The following is a 27794-nucleotide window of genomic DNA, read 5'->3' on the forward strand; positions in this document are numbered from 1 at the left end:
TTGTAAAGTAATGATTTATAGACATCCTGTATAATTCGTGATTGCACTGATAATGTAAGTAGGCTGATTCAACGGAAATTACTAGGCCATCTTTATTAAAGATGAAAAGACGGACATGGATGGACATTCTTGAATCATACTACTTTCATTATTATGTTTAATCCAGCTCTTGTTCCATTTATTACTCATTCAATGTAGAATTGGTATCATTCAACACTAAAGCAACCTATTTTATTTATGAAATTGAGATGCGACTTGATACATGTTCATAACAAGGACACGTACAAATTTGTGACAAATTTCTGTTCCTGTTATGAAAATGTATGAAGTCTTGAAGATGTGTGCGGCATCCCTTTAGTTTAAAAATACCTACAGGTTTAATGTAAGATTGGTCAGTGGCAACCCCTCAACGGATAGCTTTACTTTAAGAACAAATATAGGATAATTCATGCTTCATTTACTGCTTCCCAACACTTAAAGATGAAATGTCTGTCCATGTTATGAACGTTTATCTTGAAGGTAATCCTCTGTAATTTCTGGAATCCTGAGAAATTTATCAAACTTGCTGGTGGACAATGTTCTTACTATAGTGGACATTAAGTAGAAAAAGAAAAAAATGACAGATTACTCCATGTATCGACTTCTGTCTATGGTTCCCCCTAAATGTCACACTTTGGTTACCGTTTGTGTGGAAAGACCCCCAGGCCTATAGCAGTTTTATACAATAGATTTTACTCATTTACATGTATATCTAAATGCCCGCGACTGTCTGTGATACTTAGTGATAATAGTGCATTAATAATGTTATTAATGTATTAAATTGTCAGTTATGTGCTCATCTATGAAAGTCTTACTGACTTCAGTGGTGTGTTCAATATAAAATGTCAAAGCGATTAAAATGGGAAAAAAGGCATTCATTTCGCAATAATACTCACTGTCCACTGTGCGTGCAGTGCAGATTGAGTTTTTTGGGCGGGGTGTATGGCGTGTCAAACGTTGCAATATTCAATATTTTGCAATATATATGTTGGATGTTCAATATGTGTTTGTTATCTTTTACATTTATGTGCGATGTTCAATATAAGTGTGCGATGTTTTTCATTATTTGCGCGATGTTTAATATATTTGTGCGATGTTTTACATTTATATGCGCTTTTCAATTTATATGTGCGATGTTTTTGACGATATGTGCGATGTTTTCAATATTATGTTAGATTTTTGCATCAAATGTGCGATGTTTTGCGATACAATTGTGTGTGTTGTTTTACAATATATTTGCGATATTCTCAAATATGTGAGCGATGTTTTAAACATATGTTTGACATTTCGAGCTATTCGTATTCGATGTTTCATCGGTATGTTTGCATTCGATCTTTTGCAATATGCATTTGATATTTCCTTTTTCATTCGATGTTTCTTGAAGAGTCAAAGTCTGGTTACTAGACCGCAAAAGTCTGACTATTTTGCCTAAAGTCAGTGTATGAGACGTCAGGGGATCGCGTAAAGTGATTAGAGCCAGACCTAAACGGTAAAACCGGAAGTGTGGGTAATTCTTTAAGCATATACGCAATGCGTTCATCATTGTTTGGGCAGTACCCCCAGCTGTGCCTGTACTACCCATAGTGTTATGTGCATCATCTATGCATTGCATTGAGGAGTGCATGACACATGGTCTGAGCTCCAAGGCCGATGTGCACCTGTCCCGTTTAATGATCCAGTTACCTGTTAATTTGTTACCTGTTAATTTGTTAATAATTTGTTAGCATAAGCTGATGTAAAATTGGGCAAAATTAGATGTTTATGAAAAAAAATCAAATTGTAAGGGGTTAACCTTGCATTTTTTAAAGCAAAATCGGGAAAAATCAGATGTTTCTGGAAAATTGCAGATTGTATGGGGTTAGATGTTTATGAAACACTTTCAAATTGTAAGGGGTGAACATTGCATATTTTAGCGAAATTGGGCAAAATCAGATGTTTCCGAAAAGTTAGAGATGTAAGGGATTATACCTTGCTTTTTTAGTGAAATTTTGCAAAGTTAGATGTTACGAAAAATTTCAAATTGAAAGGGGTTGACCTCGCATTTGTTTAAAGCGAAAATGGGAAAAAATCAAATGTTTCTGGAAAATTGCAGATTGTAAGGGGTTAACCTTGCTTTTTGAATAAGATTAGGGAAAATTAGATGTTCATGAAAAAAAATCAAATTGTAAGGGGTTAACCTCACATTTTTTTTTGCAAAATAGAACACAATCAGATGATTCTGGAAAACTGCAGATTGTTAGGTCTTAACCTTGTATTTCTAGCAAAATTGGGCAAAAAGAAATGTTTATGAACAAATTTAAATTGTAAGAGGTGTACCTTGTATATTTAGTAAAATTTGGCAAAATCAGATTTGTATGAACAATCTAAAATGGTAAGGGGTTAATCTTGCTTTTTTAGCAAATTTTGGAGCATATTTTACTAAAATTGGGCAAAATCAGATGCTTCTAAAAAATCCAGATGTAAAGTTTCCGCAAAAACAGCTGTTGAAAAAGAGCCCAATGTTGAACTTTACTGAGTCTGAGGTCTATCGAGGGGACGATCCTTATTTCAACTCCCGGAGATTTGCTGACAGTCTCTATTTTTCTTTTTAAGAAAGTCGAAATAGCTGAAGAGGGAGGTGAGAATCTATATGTGCCCAGATACAAAGAGTAGAAATCTACGCGTCTGCCTTTTGAAAATACACAATTGCGGTGTTCATTGTTGCGTAATGATCCGCCTAGCACACGACTGTTTTGCACATTAGGCTGTGTTATGCAGCTTCCTAACAAACCAAACACACTGGGCTCATTATATCGACTTGTTTTTACCCATTAAGGTAAAGCAAATGGACCCAGTAATCTTCCTGGCGCGTTTGCTCACCTATAAAGACAACTTTTCTCAGTTTAAGGAAAATTCTAAGGTAACGAAATGGCCGAGTGGTTACGATTCGTCGTCCATGGTTAGCGGGGTCCCGGGTTCGAATCCCGCTGGTGTCTTTTTGGTTTTTAACGTATGAGTTAAATTATTCACTATTATAAGAGATTTAATTTCCCGTCGTAAAGTACCAACAGTACCTTAGCTTAATCGGTAAGCACTGCTGCTGGTACTGTCCGCGAGTTCCAGGTTGGCGCCTTCGTACAGGTTCAGGGCATGTGGTCCACTCGGAGGATCAGGGCTTAGGGGCCGCCCTGTTCCTCCCTTAGCTCTTTGCTTTTACATGGTGCCTGGCCCTCCGGGGTTATATGGATGGATAGGGAAGGAAGTGTGTATTGGTCGGGGACGCCGAGACCCCGGAAGAGAACTAAGGGATCGGCTGGGGCATTGTTATGGCTCAGACCGATCCCTGAAAGCTTGACTAGCACATAACTTTTTGATTTTTTTTACCCTCTATCTTTTATACTTTGGTTTAGTTTGATATCTACAGCTGCTCGGCAGGTCTACGGGTAGTATCAAAATTGAAACAAAGGTGTATGTCATAAATCAATGAATATTTCATAATTGACTATAATCAAAACGGAGTTTCGTTTGATCAATTTGACTATCATTATAAATTATAATGACGCGATTGCCAATTGACGTAAGAAACGCCATAAATTATACCGGGAAAAAATAAAGATGTACATTGTAATAAAAATATTATGTATACATCTTTCAAATAACGTGTCTTTAATTGTGAGCATTCCAAACAATACAGTAATTCGCAATTGTATTAGAATGGTATATGATAGCACGATCAATGCGTCTCTATTCAATTTAAAAAAATATAATTTAGGTCCCTATGTGTGAAATATTCTTTGATTGACTATGAGCTTTCCATACGAATGAGTTAATTCGCAAAATATAGCATAGCAAAATATATTAACCTTACATTTTAGCAAAATTGGGAAAAATCAGATGTTTCTGGAAAATTGCAGCTTGTAAGGGGTTAACCTTGCATTTTTACTAAAATTTAGATGTTAATGAAACATTTCAAATTGATAAGGGGTGAACCTTGCATTTTTTAGCGAAATTGGGCAAAATCAGATCTTTCTGGAAAATTTCAGATTGTAAGGGGTTAACCTTGCTTTTGTAGTAAAATTTGGCAAAAAAAGATGTGTATGAAAAATTTCAAATTGTAAGGTGTTAACCTTGCTTTTTTAGTAAAATTGGGAAAATTTAAATGTTTATGAAAAATTTCAAATTGTCAGTGGTTAACCATGCATTTTTTAGCAAAGTAGGGCAAAATCAGGTGTTTATGGAAAATTTCAGATTGTAAGGGGTTAACTTTGCATTTTTAGCAAAATTGGGCAAAATCAGATTTGTATGAAAAATTAAAAATTGTAAGAGCTTAACCTTGCCAAATTAGGGCAAAATCAGATGTTTCTGGAAAATTGCAGATTGAAAGGGGGTTAACCTTGCTTTTTTAAGCGAAATTGGGAAAAAATCAGATGTTTCTTGAAAATTGAAGATTGTAAGGGGTTAACTTGGCATTTTTAGCATAACTGGGCAATATCAGATTTCTATGAAAAATCTCCAATTGTAAGGGGTGAACCTTGTATTTTTAGCGAAATTGTGCAAAATCAGATCTTTCTTGACAATTTCAGATTGTAAGGGGTTAACCTTGCTTTTTTTAGTGATATTTGGCAAAATAAGATGTGATTGAAATATTTCAAATTGTAAGGGGTTAACCTTACTTTTTGTAGTAAAATTGGGCAAATTTAAATGTTTATGGAAAATCTCAAATTGTCAGGGGTGAACCTTACATTTTTTAGCAAAATAGGGCAAAATCAGGTGTTTATGAAAAATGTTAGATTGTAAGGGGTTAACCTTGCATTTTTAGCAAAATTGGGAAAAATCAGATTTGTATGAAAAATCAAAAATTGTAAAAGGTTAACCTTTGCCCAATTAGGGCAAAATCAGATGTTTCTGGAAAATTGCAGATTGAAAGGGGTTAACCTTGCATTTTTAGCAAAACTGGGCAATATCACATTTTTATGAACAATCTCAAATTGTAAGGGGTGAACCTTGCATTTTTAGCAATATTGGGCAAAATCAGATGTTTCTGAAAAATTTCAGATGTAAGGGGGTTAACCTTGCATTTTTGTTAGCAAAATACGGCAAAACCAGGTGTTCATGAAAAATTTAAGATTGTAAAGGGTTCACCTTGCATTTTTAGCAAAATTGGGAAAAATCAGATTTGTATGAAAAATCAAAAATTGTAAGGGGTTAACCTTTGCCCAATTAGGGCAAAATCAGATGTTTCTGAAAAATTTCAGATGTAAGGGGTGAACCTTGTATATATTAGCAAAATTGGGCGAAATCAGATGTTTCTGAAAAAAAATTCCGATGCAAGGAATTAACCTTACTTTTTTTTTTAGTGAAATTTGGTAAAAATTAGATGTTTATGAAAAATTTCAAATTGTAAGGGGTTCAGCTTGCATTTTTTTTTAGCAAAACAGGGCAAAATCAGATGTTGATGGAAAATTTCAAATTGTCAGGGGTTAACCTTGCATTTTAGCAAAACTGAGCAAAATCAGATGTTTCTGGCAAATTTCAGATGTAAGGGATTATCCTTGCTTTTTTAGTGAAATTTGGCAAAGTTAGATGTTTATGAAAAATTTCAAATTATAAAGGGGTAACCTTGCATTTTTTAAGCGAAATTGGGGGAAAAATCTGATGTTTCTGGAAAATTGAAGATTGTAAGGGGTTAACCTTGCTTTTTGAATAAGATTGGGAAAAATTAGATGTTCATGAAACAAATTCAAATTGTAAGTGGTTAACCTTGCATTTTTTAGCAAAATAGGACACAATCAGATAATTCTGGAAAATTGCAGATTGTTAGGCTTAACCTTGTATTTCTTGCAAAATTTGGCAAAATCAGATTTTGTATGAAAAATCTAAAATGGTAAGCGGTTAACCTTGCTTTTTAAGCAAAATTTGGAGCATATTTTACTAAAATTGGGCAGAATCAGATGCTTCTGTAAATCCAGATGTAAAGTTTCCGCTAAAAAAACAAGGTTCACCCCTTACATTTTGAGATTTTTCATATAAATCTGATATTGCCCAGTTATGCTAAAATGTGCCAAGTTAACCCCTTACAATCTTCAAATTTTAAGAAACATTTGATTTGTCCCTATTTCGCTTACAAAAGCAAGGTTAACACCCTTCAATCTGCAATTTTCCAGAAACATCTGATTTTGCCCTTGTTTGGCAAGGTGATCTCCTTACAATTTTTGATTTTTCATACAAATCTGATTTTGCCCAATTTTGCTAAAACTGCAAAGTTAACCCCTTACAATCTTAAATTTTCCATAAACACCTGATTTTGCCCTATTTTGCTAAAAATGCAAGGCTAACCACTGACAATTTGAAATTTTTCATAAACATTTAAATTTTCCCAATTATACTAAAAAAGCAAGGTTAACACCTTACAATTTGAAATTTTCAAGAAACATCTGATTTTGCCCTAGTTTGCTAAAAACATGCAATCTGAACCCCTTACAATTTGAAATTGTCCATAAACACCTAATTTTTACCAAATTTCACTAAAAAAAAGTAAGGTTAATTCCTTACATCGGATTTTTTTCAGAAACATCTGATTTTGCCCAAGTTTGCTTAAAATGCAAGGTTAACTCATACAAGATACAAGTTAACTCAAATCATAGATTTTTCATACAAATCTGATTTTGACAAATTTTGCTAAATACAGAAGGTTCACCCTCACAATCTGCAATTTTCCAGAAACATCTGATTGTGCCCTATTTTGCTAAAACGGAAAATGCAAGGTTAACCCCTTACGATGTGAATTTTTTCATAAACATCTCATTTTTCCGAATTTTATTCAAAAAGAAAGTTAACCCCTTACAGTCTGCAATTTTCCAGAATTCTCCCGATTTTGCTAAAAAAATGCAAGGTTAACTCCTTACAATTTTAGATTTTTCATACAAATCTGATTTTGACAAATTTTGCTAAATATAGAAGGTTCACCCTCACAATCTGCAATTTTCTAATTTTTCCCAATTTTATTCAAAAAGAAAGTTAACCCCTTACAGTCTGCAATTTTCCAGAATTTTCCCGATTTTGCTAAAAAAATGCAAGGTTAACCCCTTACAATTTGATTTTTTTTTCATAAACATCTTATTTTGCCCAATATGCACCAAATTTTGCTAAAAAAGCAAGGTTAATCCCTTACAATTTTAGATTTTTCATACAAATCTGATTTTGACAAATTTTGCTAAATATAGAAGGTTCACCCTCATAATCTGCAATTTTCTAGAAACATCTGACTGTGCCCTATTTTGCTAAAAAGGAAAATGCAAGGTTAACCCCTTACGATGTGATTTTTTTCATAAACATCTAATTTTTCCCAATTTTATTCAAAAAAAAAAATAACCCCTTACACTCTGCAATTTTCCAATAACATCAGATTTACAATTTGAGATTTTTCATAAAAATCTGATATTGCCCAGTTTTGCTAAAAATGCCAGGTTAACACCTTTCAATCTGCAATTTTCCAGGAACATCTGATTTTGCCCTAATTGGGCAAAGGTTAACCTCTTACAATTTTTGATTTTTCATACAAATCTGATTTTTCCCAATTTTGCTAAAAATGCAAGGTGAACCCTTTACAATCTTAAATTTTTCATGAACACCTGGTTTTGCCGTATTTTGCTAAAAAATGCAAGGTTAACCCCCTTACATCTGAAATTTTTCAGAAACATCTGATTTTGCCCAGTTTTGCTAAAAATGCCAGGTTAACCTCTTTCAATCTGCAATTTTCCAGAAACATCTGATGTTGCCCGAATTGGGCAAAGGTTAACCTCTTATAATTTTTGATTTTTCATACAAATCTGATATTTCCCAATTTTGCTAAAAATGCAAGGTTCACCACTTACAATTTGAAATGTTTCATAAACATCTAAATTTTACTAAAAAATGCAAGGTTAACCCCTTACAAGCTGCAATTTTCCAGAAACATCTGATTTTTCCCAATTTTGCTAAAGTAAGGTTAACCCCTTGCAAACTGTTAAATCAATACATGAAGTGTCCCATTTGACTTTTGTAAAACAAATTATTTTTCCAGTTTTTAGGGTAATGGAATTTTCTCTGTTTCCTTTCTCTTTGTTGTTGCTCTATTTTGCGAATTAACTCATTCGTATGGAATGCTTATAGTCAATCAAATAATATTTCACACATAGGCGCCTAAATTATATTTTTTTTAAATTGAATAGGAAGCATTGATCGTGCTATCATATACCATTCTATTACTATTGCGAATTACTGTATTGTTTGGAATGCTCACAATTCAAGACGTTATTTGAAAGATGTATAAATAATATTTTTATTACAATGTACATCTTTATATTTTCCCGGTATAATTTATGGCGTTTCTTACGTCAATTGGCAATCGCGTCATTATAATTTATAATGATAGTCAAATTGATCAAACGAAACTCCGTTTTGATTATAGTCAATTATGAAATATTCATTGATTTATGACATACACCTTTGTTTCAATTTTGATACTACCCGTAGACCTGCCGAGCAGCTGTAGATATCAAACTAAACCAAAGTATAAAAGATAGAGGGTAAAAAAAATCAAAAAGTTATGTGCTAGTCAAGCTTTCAGGGATCGGTCTGAGCCATAACAATGCCCCAGCCGATCCCTTAGTTCTCTTCCGGGGTCTCGGCGTCCCCGACCAATACACACTTCCTTCCCTATCCATCCATATAACCCCGGAGGGCCAGGCACCATGTAAAAGCAAAGAGCTAAGGGAGGAACAGGGCGGCCCCTAAGCCCTGATCCTCCGAGTGGACCACATGCCCTGAACCTGTACGAAGGCGCCAACCTGGAACTCGCGGACAGTACCAGCAGCAGTGCTTACCGATTAAGCTAAGGTACTGTTGGTACTTTACGACGGGAAATTAAATCTCTTATAGTGAATAATTTAACTCATACGTTAAAAACCAAAAAGACACCAGCGGGATTCGAACCCGGGACCCCGCTAACCGTGGACGACGAATCGTAACCACTCGGCCATTTCGTTACCTTAGAATTTTCCTTAAACTGAGAAAAGTTGTCTTTATAGGTGAGCAAACGCGCCAGGAAGATTACTGGGTCCATTTGCTTTACCTTAATGGGTAAAAACAAGTCGATATAATGAGCCCAGTGTGTTTGGTTTGTTAGGAAGCTGCATAACACAGCCTAATGTGCAAAACAGTCGTGTGCTAGGCGGATCATTACGCAACAATGAACACCGCAATTGTGTATTTTCAAAAGGCAGACGCGTAGATTTCTACTCTTTGTATCTGGGCACATATAGATTCTCACCTCCCTCTTCAGCTATTTCGACTTTCTTAAAAAGAAAAAAAGAGACTGTCAGCGAATCTCCGGGAGTTGAAATAAGGATCGTCCCCTCGATAGACCTCAGACTCAGTAAAGTTCAACATTGAACTGGATTTTTTAGAAGCATCTGATTTTGCCCAATTTTAGTAAAATATGCTCCAAATTTTGCTTAAAAAACAAGGTTAACCCCTTACCATTTTAGATTTTTCATACAATTCTGATTTTGCCAAATTTTACTAAATATACAAGGTACACCTCTTACAATTTAAAATTATTCATAAACATTTCTTTTTGCCCAATTTTGCTAGAAATACAGGGTTAAGCCCTAACAATCTGCAATTTTCCAGGATCATCTGATTGTGTCCTATTTTGCTTTAAAAAAATGCGAGGTTAACCCCTTACAATTTGAATTTTTTTCATGAACATCTAATTTTTCCCAATCGTATTTAAAAAGCAAGGTTAACCCCTTACAATCTGCGATTTTCCAGAAACATCAGATTTTTTCCCAATTTCGCTAAAAAAATGCAAGGTTACCCCCTTATAATTTGAAATTTTTCATAAACATCTAACTTTGCCAAATTTCAAAAAAAAAAAGTAAGGACAATCCCTTACATCTGAAATTTTTCGGAAACATCTGATTTTGCCCAATTTCGCTAAAATACGCAATGTTCACCCCTTACAATTTGAAATGTTTCATAAACATCCAGGCCTAACCCCATACAATCTGCAATTTTCCAGAAACATCTTATTTTTCCCGATTTTGCTAAAAAAAAATGCAAGGTTAACCCCTTACAATTTGATTTTTTTTTCATAAACATCTAATTTTGCCCAATTTTACATTTGGAATTTTTCAAACAAGTTATCAGGTAACTGGATCATTAAACGGGACAGGTGCACATCGGCCTTGGAGCTCAGACCATGTGTCATGCACTCCTCAATGCATAGATGATGCACATAACACTATGGGTAGTACAGGCACAGCTGGGGGTACTGCCCAAACAATGATGAACGCATTGCGTATGCTTAAAGAATTACCCACAATTCCGGTTTTTACCATTTAGGTCTGGCTCTAATCACTTTACGCGATCCCCTGACGTCTCATACACTGACTTTAGGCAAAATAGTCAGACTTTTGCGGTCTAGTAACCAGACTTTGACTCTTAACGAAACATCGAATGAAAAGGGAAACATCAAATGCATATTGCAAAAGATCGAATGGAAACATACCGATAAAACATCGAATACAAATAGCTCGAAATGTCAAACATATGTGTAAAACATTGCTCACATATTTGAGAATATCGCAAATATATTGTAAAACAACTTACACAATTGTATCGAAAAACATCGCACATTTAATGCAAAAAATCGAACATAATATTGAAAACATCACACATATATATCGTCAAAAACATCGCACATATAAATAGAAAATCGCATATAAATGTAAAACATCGCACACATATATTGAACATCGCACATATATTGTAAAACATCGCACAAATATATTAAACATCGCGCAAATAATGAAAAACATCGCACACTTATCATTGAACATCGCACATAAATGTAAAAGATAACAAACACATATTGAACATCCAACATATATATTGCAAAATATTGAATATTGCAACGTTTGACACGCCATAGGGGTGGGTTTTTTTTTTCATGCTAGATACCCACTTCCTATACAAAATATCCCCAAAATGACCAAATGCATCACCTCTGAAGTGGATGCAATCATATTCCAAAATTTTGTTTTTCATCCCCATTATCACCCCCCACTACCACAGCATTTTTTTTTTAAAATACTGATCACTCTGGATTTCCCCGCAATTTTGATTGAAATTTTGACTTTAATACATATCTGTAGGGGTTTTAGTTGTTGCCCCCATAAAACGATCGACTTTGTTCTGTATTTCAAAATTGAAATTTCATCCATTGATTTGTCATGATGACTGTGTAACATGATGAGATTTAGTTTTATGGGAAACCGTCAAACAATAACAAATAATATAACCGAAACAGATAACAGTACTTTAAACGCAAAAAAAAATACAACTTGACCGAATGAAAAAAGAAAGTTAACGCCCATGGACAAATTTATAACACACTCGTTGTTTGAGCAATAAAGTTCGGTCAGTGATCGGTCTCGATGTGTGACATAAGGAGATTCAATTTCGTGAGAAATCGTCAAACAACAACTGAAAGTTTTTATCGAGAAAGGGCGGGCTAATGATAAAACTAGTGGTCTCGCACCAGGATGTGAGCAAGTACATGTACTTCAATAGAGGGCGCGCCACATAAATAGTGGTCTCCATAAAGCATCAACACGGACACTGCACTGTGGAACAAAATGACACACTCGGTTTTCGAACAACTCAAGAAATACAAGATGTAGAGAATTGAAATTTCGTGCACTGCTTTTTCACGATGTGTAACAGAAGGAGATTGAATATCATGAGAAACAGTCGAGCAATAACAATAATATGATCGTAACAATGTAGTGCTTTACACGCGAAAAATCCACGTTGACTTTCATTCGGGTTGTATTTTTCGCGCTTAAAACACTGTATTGTTACGGTCATAATAGCTTCATTGTTTGACGTTTTTGTGTGGGAAATTAATGTTAAACATAAAGACAAATCAGTAGACGAAAATTTAATTGAATACATCTTGTATTTCTTGAGTTGTTATCCCCCAACACGAGTTTGGTGTTGGAGATCGAGACCCGTTGCGGCGCGCCCTCTATTAAAGGAAAATTAAAGTAGGCATTAATATTGGTGCAAGACTACTGGAGGTGCACCCAATCAAATAGATTCCCACAGACAACAGTAGTAAATACATTTACCCAAACCGCCGAATTCTTTTGATAAAAAATACTCAAAACTCTCACAGGTGTTCAGACTGCACGGAAAAATGATGAGCAATATGTCATCTTTAATTTTTCAATTTTTAGTGGGTTGAACATGACATTTCGAGATATTCTCACCCAGAGAATTACCGAGCCCTAAAACGAGTGATGTTTCCCAAAGTGGAATGGTAGCCATCTTGAAAACGGATCCATCCACAACATGGCTAAATTGCGCCACTTTCCAAATCCAAATCCAAAAGGCTATGAATTGGAAGCCCCAAGTCCGTTCCAGAGGTGTTTTGCCATATCTCTTCAACTACCCGATTCCATGGCTCTCAGAACCCTCTAATATAGACAAATTTGAGTGTATAACTTTTATTCATGAGCTCGGCGGACGGATTTTTGACCTGTTTACATGGGTGCACTGGCTCCTCAGACCTGTAAATCGACTCCCCAATAATTACACGTACACGTACCTCCACAGTATTTTTTTGAAATACTCAACACTCTGGATTTCCCGCAAGGCGATTGAAATTTTAATTTTAAAACATATCTGTAGGGTTTTGATTTGTTGCCCCTCATAAAATGATCGACTTTGTATTTCAAAATTGAAATTTCGTTCAGTGATTTGTCATGATGACTGTGTAACATTATGAGATTTAATTTTACGGGGAACCGTCAAACAATAAAAAAAATAATAATATGACTGAAACAAATAAAGTATTACAAACCGAATGAAAAAAGAAAGTCTACGCCAATGGGCCGTTATGACACACTCGCTGTTTGGGCAATAACCCGAGCCAATGCAGGCCAAGCTGTATTCAGTTGTAAGTTCGGCCAGTAACCGGTCTTGATGAGTGACATAATGAGATTCAATTTCGTGAGAAACCGGCAAACAACAACTGAACGTTTCTTTCGAGAAAGGGCGCGCTAAACTAGTGGTCTCGCACCAAGACAAACGTGCGCGCGTGCCTACTTTTCGTTCAATAGAGGGCGCGCCACATAAATAGTGGTCTCCACAAAGCATCAACACGGTTGCCGCACTATTGAACAAAAAGAACAACTTGTTTTTCGAACAACAACTAAAAAAAACCAAGATGTTTTAAAGTAGAAATTTGCACTGATTTTCCACGATGTGTAACAGAGGGTTATTGAATATCATGACAAACAGTCGAACAATAAAAATGATATGATCGGAACAATGTGGTGCTTAAAAAAAAGAAAAATCCACGTTGACTTTCATTCGCATTGTATTTGTCGCGCTTAAAACACTGTATTGTTACGGTCATAATAGCTTCATTGTTTGACGGTTTCTTTTGAAATTAAATCGCTTAATGTTTAAACATAATAACAAATCAGTAGACGAAAATTAAATTGAATACACCTTGTATTTCTTGAGTTGTTATCCCCCAAAACGAGTTTGCTGTTGGAGATCGAGACCACTATTTTTGCGGTGCGCCCTCTATTCAAGGAAAATTAAAGTAGGCATTAATTGGTTCGAGACCACTGGAGTTGCACCCAATCAAATAGATTCCCACAGACAACAGTAATAGATACATTTACCCACACCTCCGAATTCTTTTGATAAAAAATACTCAAAACTCAAAAGTATTTCTTGAGTTGTTGCCCCCAAAACGAGTGTGGTGGTGAAGATTGAGACTTCTATTTATGTGGCGCGCCCTCTACTGAAAGAATATTAAAGTAGGCATTAGTGCGAGACCACTGGTGCACCCAATCAAATAAATTTCCATAGACAACCGTGATAAATCCCCATACTTCAAAATTCTTTCTAAAAAAATACTCAACATTCTCACAGGTGTTCAGGCTACGCAGAAAAATGATGATCAACATGTCATCTTTCATTTTCCTTTCGATTTTTGGTGGGTTGACAGATGACTTTTCGAGAAATTCTCACCCAAAGAAGACCACCCCTAAAACGAGTGATGTTTCCCAAAGTGGAAAGGTAGCCATCTTGAAAACGGATCCATCCAACACATGGCTAAATAGCGCCACTTTCGGGCCCGATTGCATCCAAAATGCTCTGAATTGGAAGCCCCAAGTCCAGGCCAGAGGTGCATTGCCATATCTCTTCAATTATCAAATTCCATGGCTCTCAGAACCCACTTTGAAATATTACCTTCCGAGTAAGATTTTATTAACATTGTATAATACATTTGTTTTACCATACTTAAATTACTCAATCTTGACCTGGAGTAGTTTGCCATCCAAGTGTAACAAATCACTTACTTTACAGAAACGAGCAGTTCGTGTAATTTCGAATGCTGGCTATCGTGATCATTCTGCTCCATTAATTGCTAAATTAAATGTATTATAATGTAATGACTTAAATTACCTTAAGTTAGGAAAACTAATGTATAAATTTATGCATAATTTACTTCCATTATGTTTTACTTCTTGTTTTACCTTAGCATCTAACGTTCATGTATATAACACTCGAAATAGTGCTAGGGGAAATTTGTTTGTCCAATTTAACAGAACGTCAATGTCAAAAATAATGTTATTCACCGAGGTACTTTGTACTGGAATAGTTTAGATGATTCTCTTAAATCGTTACCTTCACTATCTGTCTTTGTCAAAAATTTAAAAACTCATTTTCTCGAATCATATTCATAAATTTACTCATATAGAGGAATTTGAGTATATAACTTGTATTCATGAGCTCGGCGGACGGAGTTTTGGCCTATTTTCGGAGGCGGTCCTAAGGTTTCAGACCTAAATCGACTCCCGAAGTGATCATAACACGTACCTCCACATTTTTAGACAAAATAGTATTGGGGGGGGGGACCAATTTGTTTTTGGTGGAGTGTATATTCATCTTTGAATGTCGCTACATTCTCATGTCAAGTATGAGATATGTTAATGAGGGTCTAAAATTGACACTTCCGGTAATACCAGAGGTGAGGGCCACGTGACCTTGACATTTCAGCAGGCACATTTTCAGGCCAATATTATGCAATTGAAATTGGGAACAGCTAACTAGAGGTTCATGGCTGTTCGCAAAACAGATCATAGGGCTTTCCCGCAGTCCGCACCTATTCTAAAATATTATTTTCTGGACACTTAAGTATGAGTTATGAACGAGTGAAGTTGATATTATGGTCAAATTTGTTAAATAGGCACAAACATCTCGCATGCAGTGCGAAACATTCAGCCTTGAAACATGACTGTCTTATGTTGTTAATGTCAGCAGAAGTCATTTAACCCTAAAACCATACTTAATTTAGCAAGATTCTAAGGTTGAGGTTAATATTTAAATTCTTTAGTGACATTTGTCCTTTTTTCTGATTATATTTGATAAATGTTCCATTTATATTTCATTTATGTTATAAAAGTCTCAATTATTCAAACTGTTTAAAATATACATTTAATTAAAAACAAAAGTCTTTGCAAATGACTGTCAAATTTTCAAATGAGATTGAGTCAAGACTGAAACAATATTTTGCTGTCAGATTTTGTGTTTTGTGAGTGAGGAATTAACCAAGTCTTATTCTGAAAGGGGAATGTTCGGTGAGTTTTGTTTGTTTTCCTTTGTAAGTTTCGTTCACATTATTTAAAGGTTTTCGTCAATGCGTATCGGCAAATGATCATTGGTGGACAGCTGAATTTCGGGGTATGTCTATTAGAGCAGAACAAACCTGTGAATAGAGCATACAAATTACAGAGTGAACACATTTTCTTCTAAACTTTTGCGAACTCGATTACTTTCTGTTTGACTCACACTGCATTTAAGATTTAAAGTACGTTTTCTATGCGTTGAATATACTACGGTATCGGCTTGTTATTCAGAATGATATCCGATTTGATTAGCGATTTCCATTTCAAAGATAAGACCAATATATTTCTCTGTGACTTTGATGAATTAAATTAAGGCTCACGATAGCCATGCTGCGAGAAGGGAGGCCTTTTACACCTTTTTAGTTGCGGCTTAGGCATCGGAAGGTGTATCAACTCCTTCGAAGAAGTGATACCACAATCTCTCTAAGTAATTACCCTCTTCCTGATTTGGAGTTTTGCTAATATAGGCTAGAGCCTTCTGATAGAAGGCTAGTGGATGTCTTAGGATCTGTTGCTTGGTAGCCCCAAAACAGCCGTTATAGCAGACCCAAATTCCTTTGGCTGGTGGTGGCTGACCGTACAGATCTTGGTACATCTCCCCTAATGTCCCATTTGCCATGGTTAGTTTGTAAGTCTTAAAACGAGCTAAATATTTAGCAGGTAAATACATATGCCCCCAATCTTTGAGTACCGTTGCTCTTTTGCAAGGGACACCCTTTTTGGCAGAATCGATAAACTTTTTTATATTTTTGTAGCATCGTCCTTCCATGTTGTCTCCCTGAGCAAAGACAGTGACGTCAGCGAGTCGGTCGTAGTAGGTGGTGATGTGAACAAGATAAGCGTGAGCTTCGCGTCCTAGATTCTCCAGCCGCTCCCAACCGTAGAACTGGAATGGTGGACCAAGGTCGTTCCCTTGATGGTAGATGAGGGTGTGGTCGGCGTAAGGCTTCATCCAATCAAGATTCTCGTTATAATGTGCGATGACGAATTCATGATCCAAAGGTATGGTGCGATCCGTGTTTTTCTTGGAGTTGGCGAGATTCGGATCCGGGTAAGTTAACTCCGGAACGTTGCTCAGAAACTTGTCCACGACCTCGACCCCTTGCATGAAGGAATGATCTTGATTTGCAACCTCGTATTTCCAACCTCCGAACCGTCCACGGGAGTAGATATTTTTGCTTTCCAGCCAAGGTTGTATCATTTCAAGGATCATATCCCTTTTAAGTGAAGGGACGGGATATCCGTGGTCCAAGCGACGGTAGTGTTTGGAGACTACCATATCAGAAGTGATAAACCCGTACAAGACTAAGGCTTGAATGGATTCTTTTATCACGTTTTCCTTACTCCAATACGCTGGATTAGAACTTTTCTGTGGTTCGGCTATTTCGCACATAAGCGACCAGTATTCTCCATCTTTTGGGACATGGTCATCTGAGTAATTGGAGAACATTGTCACGCGGTAGAAAGGAGAATCTGAATCCGGGAAATAAACCCAAGATTTATCAGCGAGGATCCTTGGCAGTTGACCGGTGAGGCCGATGCCTACGATGTGAGTGTGCGTGTACACCAGCTGTGATGCTAGCTCTTGTATCTGCCCTAGGGAAACATAGGTGCTTTGCATCAATGATGTGAAAACATCTAAGGGAGCCGTCGATATAAGGGTATCGTATGCTAATGAGTAATGCGTCTTAACGCCAGTTCCAGCCTCGACAGTGATGATTTTTCGGTCAATATCAATGGCAGTTACCTTTTCGTGAAATCTGAACCAGTGGCTTGGAAGCATTCTTGCAACTGACTCCCAAATTCCACCAGTCCCATTATATTTGGGGAAACGAAAGAAACGGTTCGGTCCCCATTCGGAATCCTTGGCGTCCGTCCCGTTATCTACCTCTTTAATCTTGGTCTTGATCTCTTCAACGTCTGGTACGGCAACCCTCTCTCCAACCCAGGCCGAGTTCATTTCTTTGGTGTCAACTGTCCAGATTTTCCGGTTGTATTTCCTCATAAAGACGTCAGTGAGACCCTCTCCGAATTTCTGCAGCAGCCAGTCGTCGAAATTGTTGTGTTTACGGGTGCTGGGATTTTTGGTAATCTCCTCTAAGCCTTTCAGGCTTCTCTGCTGATCAACTTTATCCATGACGTGGATGTTGTTCTGAACTGGATAAGGAATGAACCTCCTCTTGTCATCTGATCCTTTCATGAAGGCAAAAGACGCCCTGCGCCGGTAGTTCCACTCGGGTACTGCCATGTTCAGGACTCGATCAAAGTAGGTGTAATGGGAGAATACGACGTGAACTCCGACGTCCCAGAGAAAACCTTTATCATCCCTGACGGACGAGGCTAGGCCTCCTGGTTTGCCTAGCTCTTCCAGGATAGTGATCATGCTGTTGCTTTTGCCTTGCTCGATATCGTAGAGTCTTTTAGCAGCACCCAGAGCGGTAGGTCCGGAGCCGATGATGACGATTTGATGTTGTCGATGAAAAGACTGTTTCTCATTTTCCCGGCTGGTGTGTACAGATGATGCACGGCCTCTGTCTATCCCTGGAAGGAGTAAAAGAAACAATAAATTACAATTGTTTATGATAAGGACACTTATCCAAATAAGGCAACCTGATGTCAACAAGTATAGTGCAGTGTGTGTTCCTAATTTGAAGAGAACAGAGGCGGTAATTATTTTGGTATTATAAACACGTTGCTTATTTGTGCTTCACCGGGGCTCTTCAGAAAATATATTTAAATGTATCTATTTTATTTTAACGGGGGAAATTTTCACATCCTTGTGAGTGTCTTTGTGGAAGCCTCCGATGTCTAATTCAAACATAAAGGAACGTGAAAAGGGGGGAAGGGGGTATGATATGGAAATTTTCAGTATGAATAATGTATGCGCCTCATCAGCGAATCACGCTACAGATCAATGATTGTTGGTTTGGTAACCCCAATACCGGCGCGACCGCGAAGTGGCCCACGGCGTGTCTTAAAACAGCGTGGCGCGTCCAATCAAGTGCCAATGAGATCCGTTGGATCGTAAGCACGGTTCATTCTAGTTAACACAACCGCAAACCCGGAAGTTACAGTCGAGCCAAAGTTGTGGTCCTCATAGTCCGTGGGCTATGGGGGGGGGGGTCCCAGTGCATCCCCCACCCCCAGAACCCACCGCCACCGATATTTTTTTTAATCCTCGGCATGTCCTTAATAGAAAAAAAATGTTAACACGTAAAATTTAGGGATGAACTCCCTCAGGAGGCAATTTATTGTAACCGCCTCTGATTGAGCTTAGATGCATTTTCCTAGCACTAGGGTTGAAAGGGGAAGAAACAAAACGCCATAACCTGAGCAGACCTTGACCGATCTTAATGTAACTCAGCACAATTATTCTTCATGAATAAATCTTTTGAAAAATAGCTTTGTAACAGTTTTAATAGTTTTATAACAGTGTGGTTCACCTGTTTTAAACGTTGTGGTTAATTTTGTATTTAAACCCTGAAAAAATAAGTTTAAGACAAGACATCTTCTTTTTTTCAGTTTGTGAGTGTCTTAAAGGAACCAGGGGCAGGGGAAACTCCAGGGTTGGGAATTACGATAGTATACTCTGCTCTTCGTCAGGAGTAAGAGGGATTCCAACGACCAAAGAGCTGCTGTGTAGGATGACTTGGGCAGGGGATGCTACATGTACATGTAGCTGATCATTGGGGTATAAGTGTGATGGAAGGAAGTTGTGAAAAAAGTTGTCAAGGGTGTAGGAGACCCACAGACTGACTAAGGTGTGGGAACTAAGCTTTCCGTACGTAGGTGACCCATTTGATTGTCTGGAAGAGGATAGGGCACCAGATGTCACTGATAAACGAACCAATATCTTGGGGGTACCGTGCCCTGGAATAGACCCAGTGGTTGTCCTCAGACTGTTCAGTATCTCCAGGCAACTGTTGGTCTCTTGCATCCGATTGGGAAGGTTGGAGATCTCTACAACTCTATGATAGTCTTGGGCAACTGAGTACATGTAGTGGTATAGTGACCATCGCAAGTTGAATTCGAAGGTATTCGCGCACCAACGACGCCTGAGGCCGGCCTCTGATCGACTCCATGGGCGCGTGCGCGTTGAGATTGCGCAAGGCATGATGGGAAACAACATGGCGCAGCAAGATCTCGTACCCATGGGAACGAGGTTGTGGCCTCAGGCTCACGCGAAGACGCGGTGGCTATAGCTTAATTGTGCACATTCAGGAAGTCGTGCGTACTTCGCGCGCGAACCAGTACAGTTCAGTCCGCGAACGCTGTGTGTCCCGTCCACGGAGCTCTCAAAAGCGGTAAAAACGCGCCCTCTTTTTTTTTTAGCGCACAGAGCCCATTGGGCCCTCTGTATTCGGTTTCCATGACGATTCAAGGCATTTTCAAAATGATAAATATATTGAACTTTTACCAAGATTGGTAAAGGTATGTGCATGTATCTCCAAGATTGACCCGACACCTACCAACCCAAAGGCTAAGACGGTGTTTACTTATTCAAAATGTATATTATTTTCAATTTGCCCACACCTAACTCTCAAAGTAGCTCAACAGCAGTTGGATAATCATAAATTAGGTGCTGTTGTATGATTTGGTGGCTTTCAAGATGAAAAGTTAATTGGAATGTTAATGATGAGGAATGTTTCGGAAAATTTTCAAAATAAACGTGTAAATTGACTGTAGCGCCCTCCATACTTGGTTTCCACGACAACCAAAGATATTTATCGAAAGACCTATTCATGAAGAATAATAATTGTGCTGAGTTTGATTAAGATCGGTCAAAGTCTGCTCAGGTTGTGGCGTTTTGTTTCTTCCCCTTTCAACGCTAGTGCTAAGAAAATGCATATAAGCTCAGTTGGAGGCGGTTACAACAAAATGGCCTCCTGAGAGAGTGCATCCCTAAATTTTACTGCTAACATATTTTTTTCCCTATTGGGGACATGTCAAGGATAAAAATATATATCAGTGGCGGTGGGTTCAGGGGGGGGGGGGGCGGTGCACTGGGACCACCATAGCCCACGGATTATAATGGACCACGGGCAGTGCTGTACATGTAGGGCCTGTATGTACATGTACAAATGTACCGTGTGCTGTGTGCCGGGCTTCGTAGTACGGTGTGACGGACTGGGGTCCGCCGTGTGCGTGAACCTGTGAATTCATGTCTATGTCAGCGAAACAGAACCAATTGACCCTTGACTCCCGCCTTATTAAGCTTAATGCATTAGTAGCCTAAATCATGCGAACGAATCACCAACGGCCGAAAAAAACCTCACTGTCCCTAATGCCGGGTCTACAAACCTCGATTCTGATAAAATAAAATGGCGTTACCAACCCAGGTGTTAAATGGGTACCGGCATTATTGAATGTTGGGAAGGTAACAGACTCGCTGTGGAGGAGGTGGAGGTGTGGCGATCCCCCCACAGCAGCATATGAGTCTGGCCCAATCGCTATGAATGAGAGATGGACACGCCGTTCCTGTGAACACAGGTTCGTCCCCCTTTACCTTTTTTACTTTTTTTGTTTACCAAAGTACTTAAATGTATAGCATCGAAAGTGATGTGCATTGGTTATAGGGTCCGTTATATGTAACTCAATCATGGATTTCTTCAAATAAACTGCGTTTTGTCCTTTCCTATTTTGTACATTCAATTTAATTGTGTTCAGAATGAAATCAACAATATATACTGCACATAACAATGCACAGACAAAGAAACAAGGGACAGTTGAATTCGATCGTTCGATAAAAAACAGGAAAGAAAGAAAAAAACGACGTTTAATAAAAGGATCTGTTGATGTTTCGATTGAACAACACTTTGACAAAAACTGTTGGGTACAAAACTAATGGACAATGTTATTTGCCCAAACTTTTGTATGAATTACCTTATTGTTGGTTCATTGGCGGATAAAATTTCACCAATGATTGGGAAGCATTTGCCTAAAAGTAAAGGCAGTTGGTATTTTGCCAACATTTGGCTACATACCAACCCATTTGACATACTCTTTTTATGAGTATAAGAAAAAATATGAGTGAAGTCAACAAATAGAATATCACCAGTACAAGACATTAGTCATACGGCCTGTTTTAATTTGGGCCACGACACGTGAGTTTTTAATAAACCAACAATAACTATAACTAGAAATGTGGACACACACCAAATGTTTCAAATGCCCCTTTAATGTGACGTAACATGAAGTGTGATGACGTCACAATGAAGTCACTTGAACGTTCATCTATAACACATCCCGGTATAGGTACATATCAAGTTACAACCAAATCGAACCAAGAGTTCTTTAGATTTAGTCCTTAGAAAAGTGCCCCTTTAATGTGACGTCACATGATTTGTGATGACGTCATCACGACTTCACTTCAACTTTCATCTTTAACACGTCCCTGTATATGTGCCAACAAATTGTTAACCCAATCTCACTTGTACTTCAGAAGATATAAGTTTTTGAAGAATGCATCTTAGATGTGACGTAACGTGACCCCCTGATGACGTCATGATGACAAAAATCCTCGGGGCCCATCTACGGGTGGTGGTCGATGTGTGTACGAAGTTTGAAGTCGATCACATTTACAACAGTCCCAGAGTGTACTGGTGGAAGAAAACGTGTACAAATCGTATGTAGAAAAAAATGCACGTTTAGTTTGACGTAATTTGACACATGATGACCTTTGATGGCTACAATAGTAGTTGTTATTTGTATAATCATGACCCATATATACGTACGTTCTGAACTCTGCCACGTTTGTGGCCTTTGGACTCTTCACTAAATCTTAAACCATAAATAAAGCCATTGCTGAAACATATGTACTTTCTGGTATGAAGAGAAACTGTTGGTATATGCTATATATGTGAGTAATTGTATCACAGTCACTCTGTGGACATGCGATTTTGTTTCCAACCATCTGCAAGCCCATGGGGTGTCTAAAACTAGTAGATCGTTAATCCAGGTAAAGATTTTTCCGAAAAAAGGGATAAATGCAAATGATGTATCAGAAGAAAAAAGGGGCTGGTTAGCACCCCCCCCCCCTCCCTCCATTTACTAGACATGTTTCCCGCCAAGTGCATCGCCGCCACTGGTGATTCTTTTACCGTATCAAACGCACATCTGTTTTGAGCAGTGGCATAGCCAGGAATTTTTCAGTGGGGGGGGGGGGGGGGGGGGGGCGTCATGTAGGGGCGTCAATCGCTTCTCAAAAGTGGGGGGGGGGGACATACCTTGATCAGAACTGATGCGAGCGCGGAGCGCGAAGCCCTTTCAGCGTGGTGGTTCGGGGCCCGCTTAAGGGCCCCGAAAACAATTGGATTCTAGATGTTCTGTGGTGTGATCTGAAGCAATTTCTTACCACTTTCCTCCATGCTTTAACTAATATTTTCTTAGCAAAAGACAATTATTTGAACATCGTTTTCGAGGTTGGAGTCATTGAATCAGCTATCGGTATTCTGAGCTATAGGCGTGGGGTTCGGGGCCCGCTTAAGGGCCCGACAAAAAGTGGATTCTCGATGCTCTGTGGTTTGATCTGAGGCAATTTCTTACCACTTTAACTAATAATTATCTTAGCACAAAAGATAATAATTTAAACATAATTTTCGAGGTTTTCTCAGCTAAAGGCATAAGAAAAATTTGTGAACATTGTTTTCGAGGTTGGAGTCATTGAATCAGCTACCAGAATTTTGAGCTATAGGCGTGGGGTTCGGCGCCCGCTTAAGGGCCCCGAAAAATGTTGGATTCTAAATGCTCTGTGGTACTATCTGAGGCAATTTTTGACCACTTTAAGGCCAAAAAAAAAAATAAGTCGGTCTCTGGTCAGCGCGCGCGTCGATTTTAGGCATGCGCGTCGATCTTTTTTTTCCAAAATGTTCCGCGGTAGCTCCAACGGCGCCCTCTATTTCCGCGCCTCCTCATTTTTTTTTACCAAAGAGCACCAAGGAATGGGAAACTGCACCAAGGCAAATGATCGAGAGCACCAAGGCAAATTATGGGGCCACCAATGTACATGAGGACACCAAAAAAGCAAAATAGTACCCACCTTGTCTGTACAATCCAAGCTGAAGAAAAAAAAAAAAGAAGGGGAAAAAAAAAAAAAAGCCGCGTGGCCGCGTCAATTCCGGAACTTTGGTCTGACCAGAGACCGAATTTTTTTTTTTTTGGCCTAACCAATATTTTCTTAGAAAAAGATACACTGTAGTACATAATAGGGCCCTGTAAATGAGACACGAGTTCAAAAATCTGGGGGGGGGGGACATTTGATATTGTGTCCCCCACCCTTCAAAATGTGGGGGGACCAGTCCCCCTGTCCCCCCAGGATTGACGCCCATGGCGTCTTGAGATCTATGATAATTTTTTTAGAAACTCTAAATCTCAGTGGGGGGGGGGGGGGGGGGGCGACTGGGGGTGGGGGCTGAAATGGACATTTGCAGTATGAATAATGTATACGCCTCATCGGCGAATCACGCTACAGATCAATGATTGTTGGTTTGGTAACCCCATTACCGGCGCGACCGCGAAGTGGTCCACGGCATGTCTTAAAACAGCGTGGCGCGTCCAATCAAGTGCCAATGAGATCCGTTGGATCGTAAGCACGGTTTATTCTAGTTAACACAACCGCAAACCCGGAAGTTACAGTTGAGCCAAAGTTGTGGTCCTCATAGTCCGTGGGCTATGGGGGGTCCCAGTGCATCCCCCACCCCAAGAACCCACCGCAACCGATATTCTTTTAATCCTCGGCATGTCCTTAACAGAAAAAATGTTAACACGTAAAATTTAGGGATGGACTCTCTCACGGCGCCATTTATTGTAACCGCCTCTGATTGAGCTTAGATGCATTTTCCTAGCACTAGTGTTGAAAGGGGAAGAAAGAAAACGCCATAACCTGATCAGACTTTGACCGATCTTACTCTTACTCAGCACAATTATTCTTCATGAATAGATCTTTTGAAAAATAGCTTTGTAACAGTTTTAATAGTTTTATAACAGCGTGGTTCACATGTTTTAAATGTTATGGTTAATTTTGTATTTAAACCCTAAAGAATAAGTTTAAGACGAGACATCTTCTTCTTTTTTTAGTTTGTGAGTGTCTGAAAGGAACCAGGGGCAGGGGAAACTCCAGGGTTGGGAATTACGATAGTATACTCTGCTCTTCGTCAGGAGTAAGAGGGATTCCAACGACCAAAGAGCTGCTGTGTAGGATGACTGGGGCAGGGGATGCTACATGTACATGTAGCTGATTATTGGGGTATAAGTGTGATGGAAGGAAGTTGTGAAAAAAAGTTGTCACGGGTGTAGGAGACCCACAGACTGACTAAGGTGTGGGAACTAAGCTTTCCGTACATAGGTGACCCATTTGATTGCCTGGAAGACGATAGGGCACCAGATGTCACTGATAGACGAACCAATATATAATGGGGGTACCGTGCCCTGGAATACACCCAGTGGTTGTCCTCAGACTGTTCAGTATCTCCAGGAAACTGTTGGTCTCTTGCATCCGATTGGGAAGGTTGGACAACTGTTGGCCGAAACACTTGTCGGCTACAGTAGTAATTGTTATTTGTATAATCATGACCCACATACGTTCTGAACTCTACCACGTTTGTGGCCTTTGGACTCTTCATTAAAATAATCTTAAACCATAAAGCCATTGCTGAAACGTAATGTTTACTTGCTGGTATGAATAGGAACTGTTGTATATGCTATATATGTGAGTTTGTATTACAGTCACTATGTGGACATGTGATTTTGTTTCCAACCATCTGCAAGCCCATGGGGTGTTTAAAACTAGTAGATCGTTAATCCACGTAAGGATTTTTCCCAAAAAAGGGATAAATGCAAATGATGTATCAGACGAAAAAAGGGGCTGGTTAACAACCCACTCCCCCCCTCCCTCCATTTACTAGACATGTTTCCCGCCAAGTGCATCGCCGCCATTGGTGATTCTTTTACCGTATCAAACGCACATCTGCTTTGAGCAGTGGCGTAGCCAGGAATTTTTCAGTGGGGGGGGGGGGGGGGGGGGGGCTGGGGGGGGTGGAACATTTCATGGGAGGGGGGCGTCATGTAGGGGCGTCAATCGCTTCTCAAAAGTGGGGGGGGGGACATACCTTGATCAGAACTGATGCGAGCGCGAAGCAGGAAGCCCTTACCGCGTGGGGGTTCGGGGCCCGCTTAAGGGCCCCGAAAACAATTGGATTGTAGACGTTCTGTGGTGTGATCTGAAGCAATTTCTTACCACTTTCCTCCATGCTTTAACTAATATTTTCTTAGCAAAAGATAATTATTTGATCATCGTTTTCGAGGTTGGAGTCATTGAATCAGCTATCGGTTTTCTGAGCTATAGGCGTGGGGTTCGGGGCCCTCTTGAGGGCCCCGAAAAAAAGGTGGATTCTCGATGCTCTGTGGTGTGATCTAAGGCAATTTTTTACCACTTTAACTAATAATTATCTTAGCACAAAAGATAATAATTTAAACATAATTTTCGAGGTTTTCTCAACTAAAGGCATAAGAATTTTTTTTTGATCATTGTTTTCGAGGTTGGAGTCATTGAATCAGCTACCAGAATTCTGAGCTATAGGCGTGGGGTTAAGGGCCCCGAAAAATGTTGAATTCTAAATGCTCTGTGGTGCTATCTCAGGCCATTTCTGACCACTTTAACCAATATTTTCTTAGAAAAAGATACATTGTAGTACATAATAGGGCCCTGTTAATGAGACACGAGTTCAAAAAAATGGGGGGGGGGACATTTGATATTGTGTCCCCCACCCTTCAAAAAGTGGGGGGACCAGTCCCCCTGCCCCCCCCCCCCGCCCAGGATTGACGCCCATGGCGTCATGTAGATCTATGATAATTTCTTTAGTTTGTTAGGTTTCATGGGGGGGGGGGGGGCTTTGAGAACTCGAAACAGAAACCGACTTTTCATTTAACCACATGTATCTACACGTTGTGTTTGAACAAAATTGACTTCTGACCATCTCAATTAAAAGAGAAAGTCACAAGTCTCGACAGGTGTTACAGTTTCACCCAATGACATACTGATATATGTAGTCAAAACAGAAACGCAAAATCGAAACGCAGAGGGTCAAAAATATAGCAATATTTGAAAGGAGCTACCTGAACCAAAACCGAACTCCAGCTTCCAGGCGATCCCAGTCGTCGCAACGATTACGACTGTCGCCAACAAGACGAAGAGACGATACCGATTCATCATGTTGGAGATAAACGTGGAACAAAACGACTAGCTCGACGCTCGAAGAACGGCATACATGTATTCCAACTGTCTTTGTTTAGCAGTTTAGAATTTACGGTGTTGTGACGATACATGCCGCGTACACTGTCTTTATATCATTGTGGAGAAACAGTTTAATAATTAATAATAGTTGATTTATAAATTTGGTCAACAGAGGGCGCCCGCCCGATCACCGTTATTGCCACAAATCTGTATTATACTTAGCCTGGTTCCCTGACCTGGCATTTTCCCCCGAAATCCAGACGTCTAAATTGTAGGTCAGGCGGCCTCCGTGGCTAAAATAAAACATGACGACGTTGAGGGCCCATTTTCAAAGCTCGGCTTCGTTTCCGATTTCGCTTAATCACTTGAAGCTTGTTATGTTCCGATCATTTTTTTTAAAAATAAATCACTTGCTTCATTTATCATACAGTTATGATATACAGTTCTATATTTCTGTAAGAATGGATACAACGCCGAGTTTTGGAAAATCCCGGTAACTGTCGTCAAATTTAAAATAGTACATGACGCAGCAAAAAGTTTGCCCCTCGTTAACGATCCGAGTGTACTTGATGCACAAAATCGTCGTTGAATTTCAAATTTTCCAAATGAAAGCAATGAATACTAATTATCAACTCATTTTTGAAGTTTTAAAAATCAATTAGCAGTTAATAAAACCTATATTATACTCGGAAGTACTCGGGCGCTATCCGATTGACAACGAAATGAATTCGGCAAACTTCGGACATTTTCGGAAAAAGGAGGAATTCCTCCCGTTTTAGTCATGTGACGTA

The 27794-nt window shown here is 38.8% G+C and overlaps 1 protein-coding gene across 1 annotated transcript; it reads right to left on the reverse strand.

The window, feature by feature from the left end:
- Positions 1 to 16143: 16143 nt before the first annotated feature.
- LOC119731441 lies at positions 16144 to 26982 on the reverse strand. Its single transcript, XM_038204609.1, has 2 exons — positions 26886 to 26982; positions 16144 to 18314 (listed from the first exon to the last, which is right to left on the reverse strand). The coding sequence occupies exons 1-2, from the start codon at positions 26980 to 26982 to the stop codon at positions 16144 to 16146; spliced, it is 2268 nt and encodes a 755-aa protein (XP_038060537.1).
- Between the last annotated feature and the right edge of the window lie 812 nt (positions 26983 to 27794).

The sequence above is a fragment of the Patiria miniata genome, unplaced genomic scaffold, assembly GCF_015706575.1.
Source record: "Patiria miniata isolate m_02_andy unplaced genomic scaffold, ASM1570657v1 HiC_scaffold_23, whole genome shotgun sequence".
Classification (NCBI taxonomy): domain Eukaryota; kingdom Metazoa; phylum Echinodermata; class Asteroidea; order Valvatida; family Asterinidae; genus Patiria; species Patiria miniata.

Bases quoted from the DNA above. Each gene is read 5' to 3' on its own strand.
- LOC119731441 (XM_038204609.1), bottom strand. From the start codon at position 26,982: ATGATGAATCGGTATCGTCTCTTCGTCTTGTTGGCGACAGTCGTAATC. The intron at 18,315-26,885 runs GTAGCTCCTTTC...TACTCCTTCCAG, and splicing joins GGAGTTCGGTTTTGGTTCAG to GGATAGACAGAGGCCGTGCA.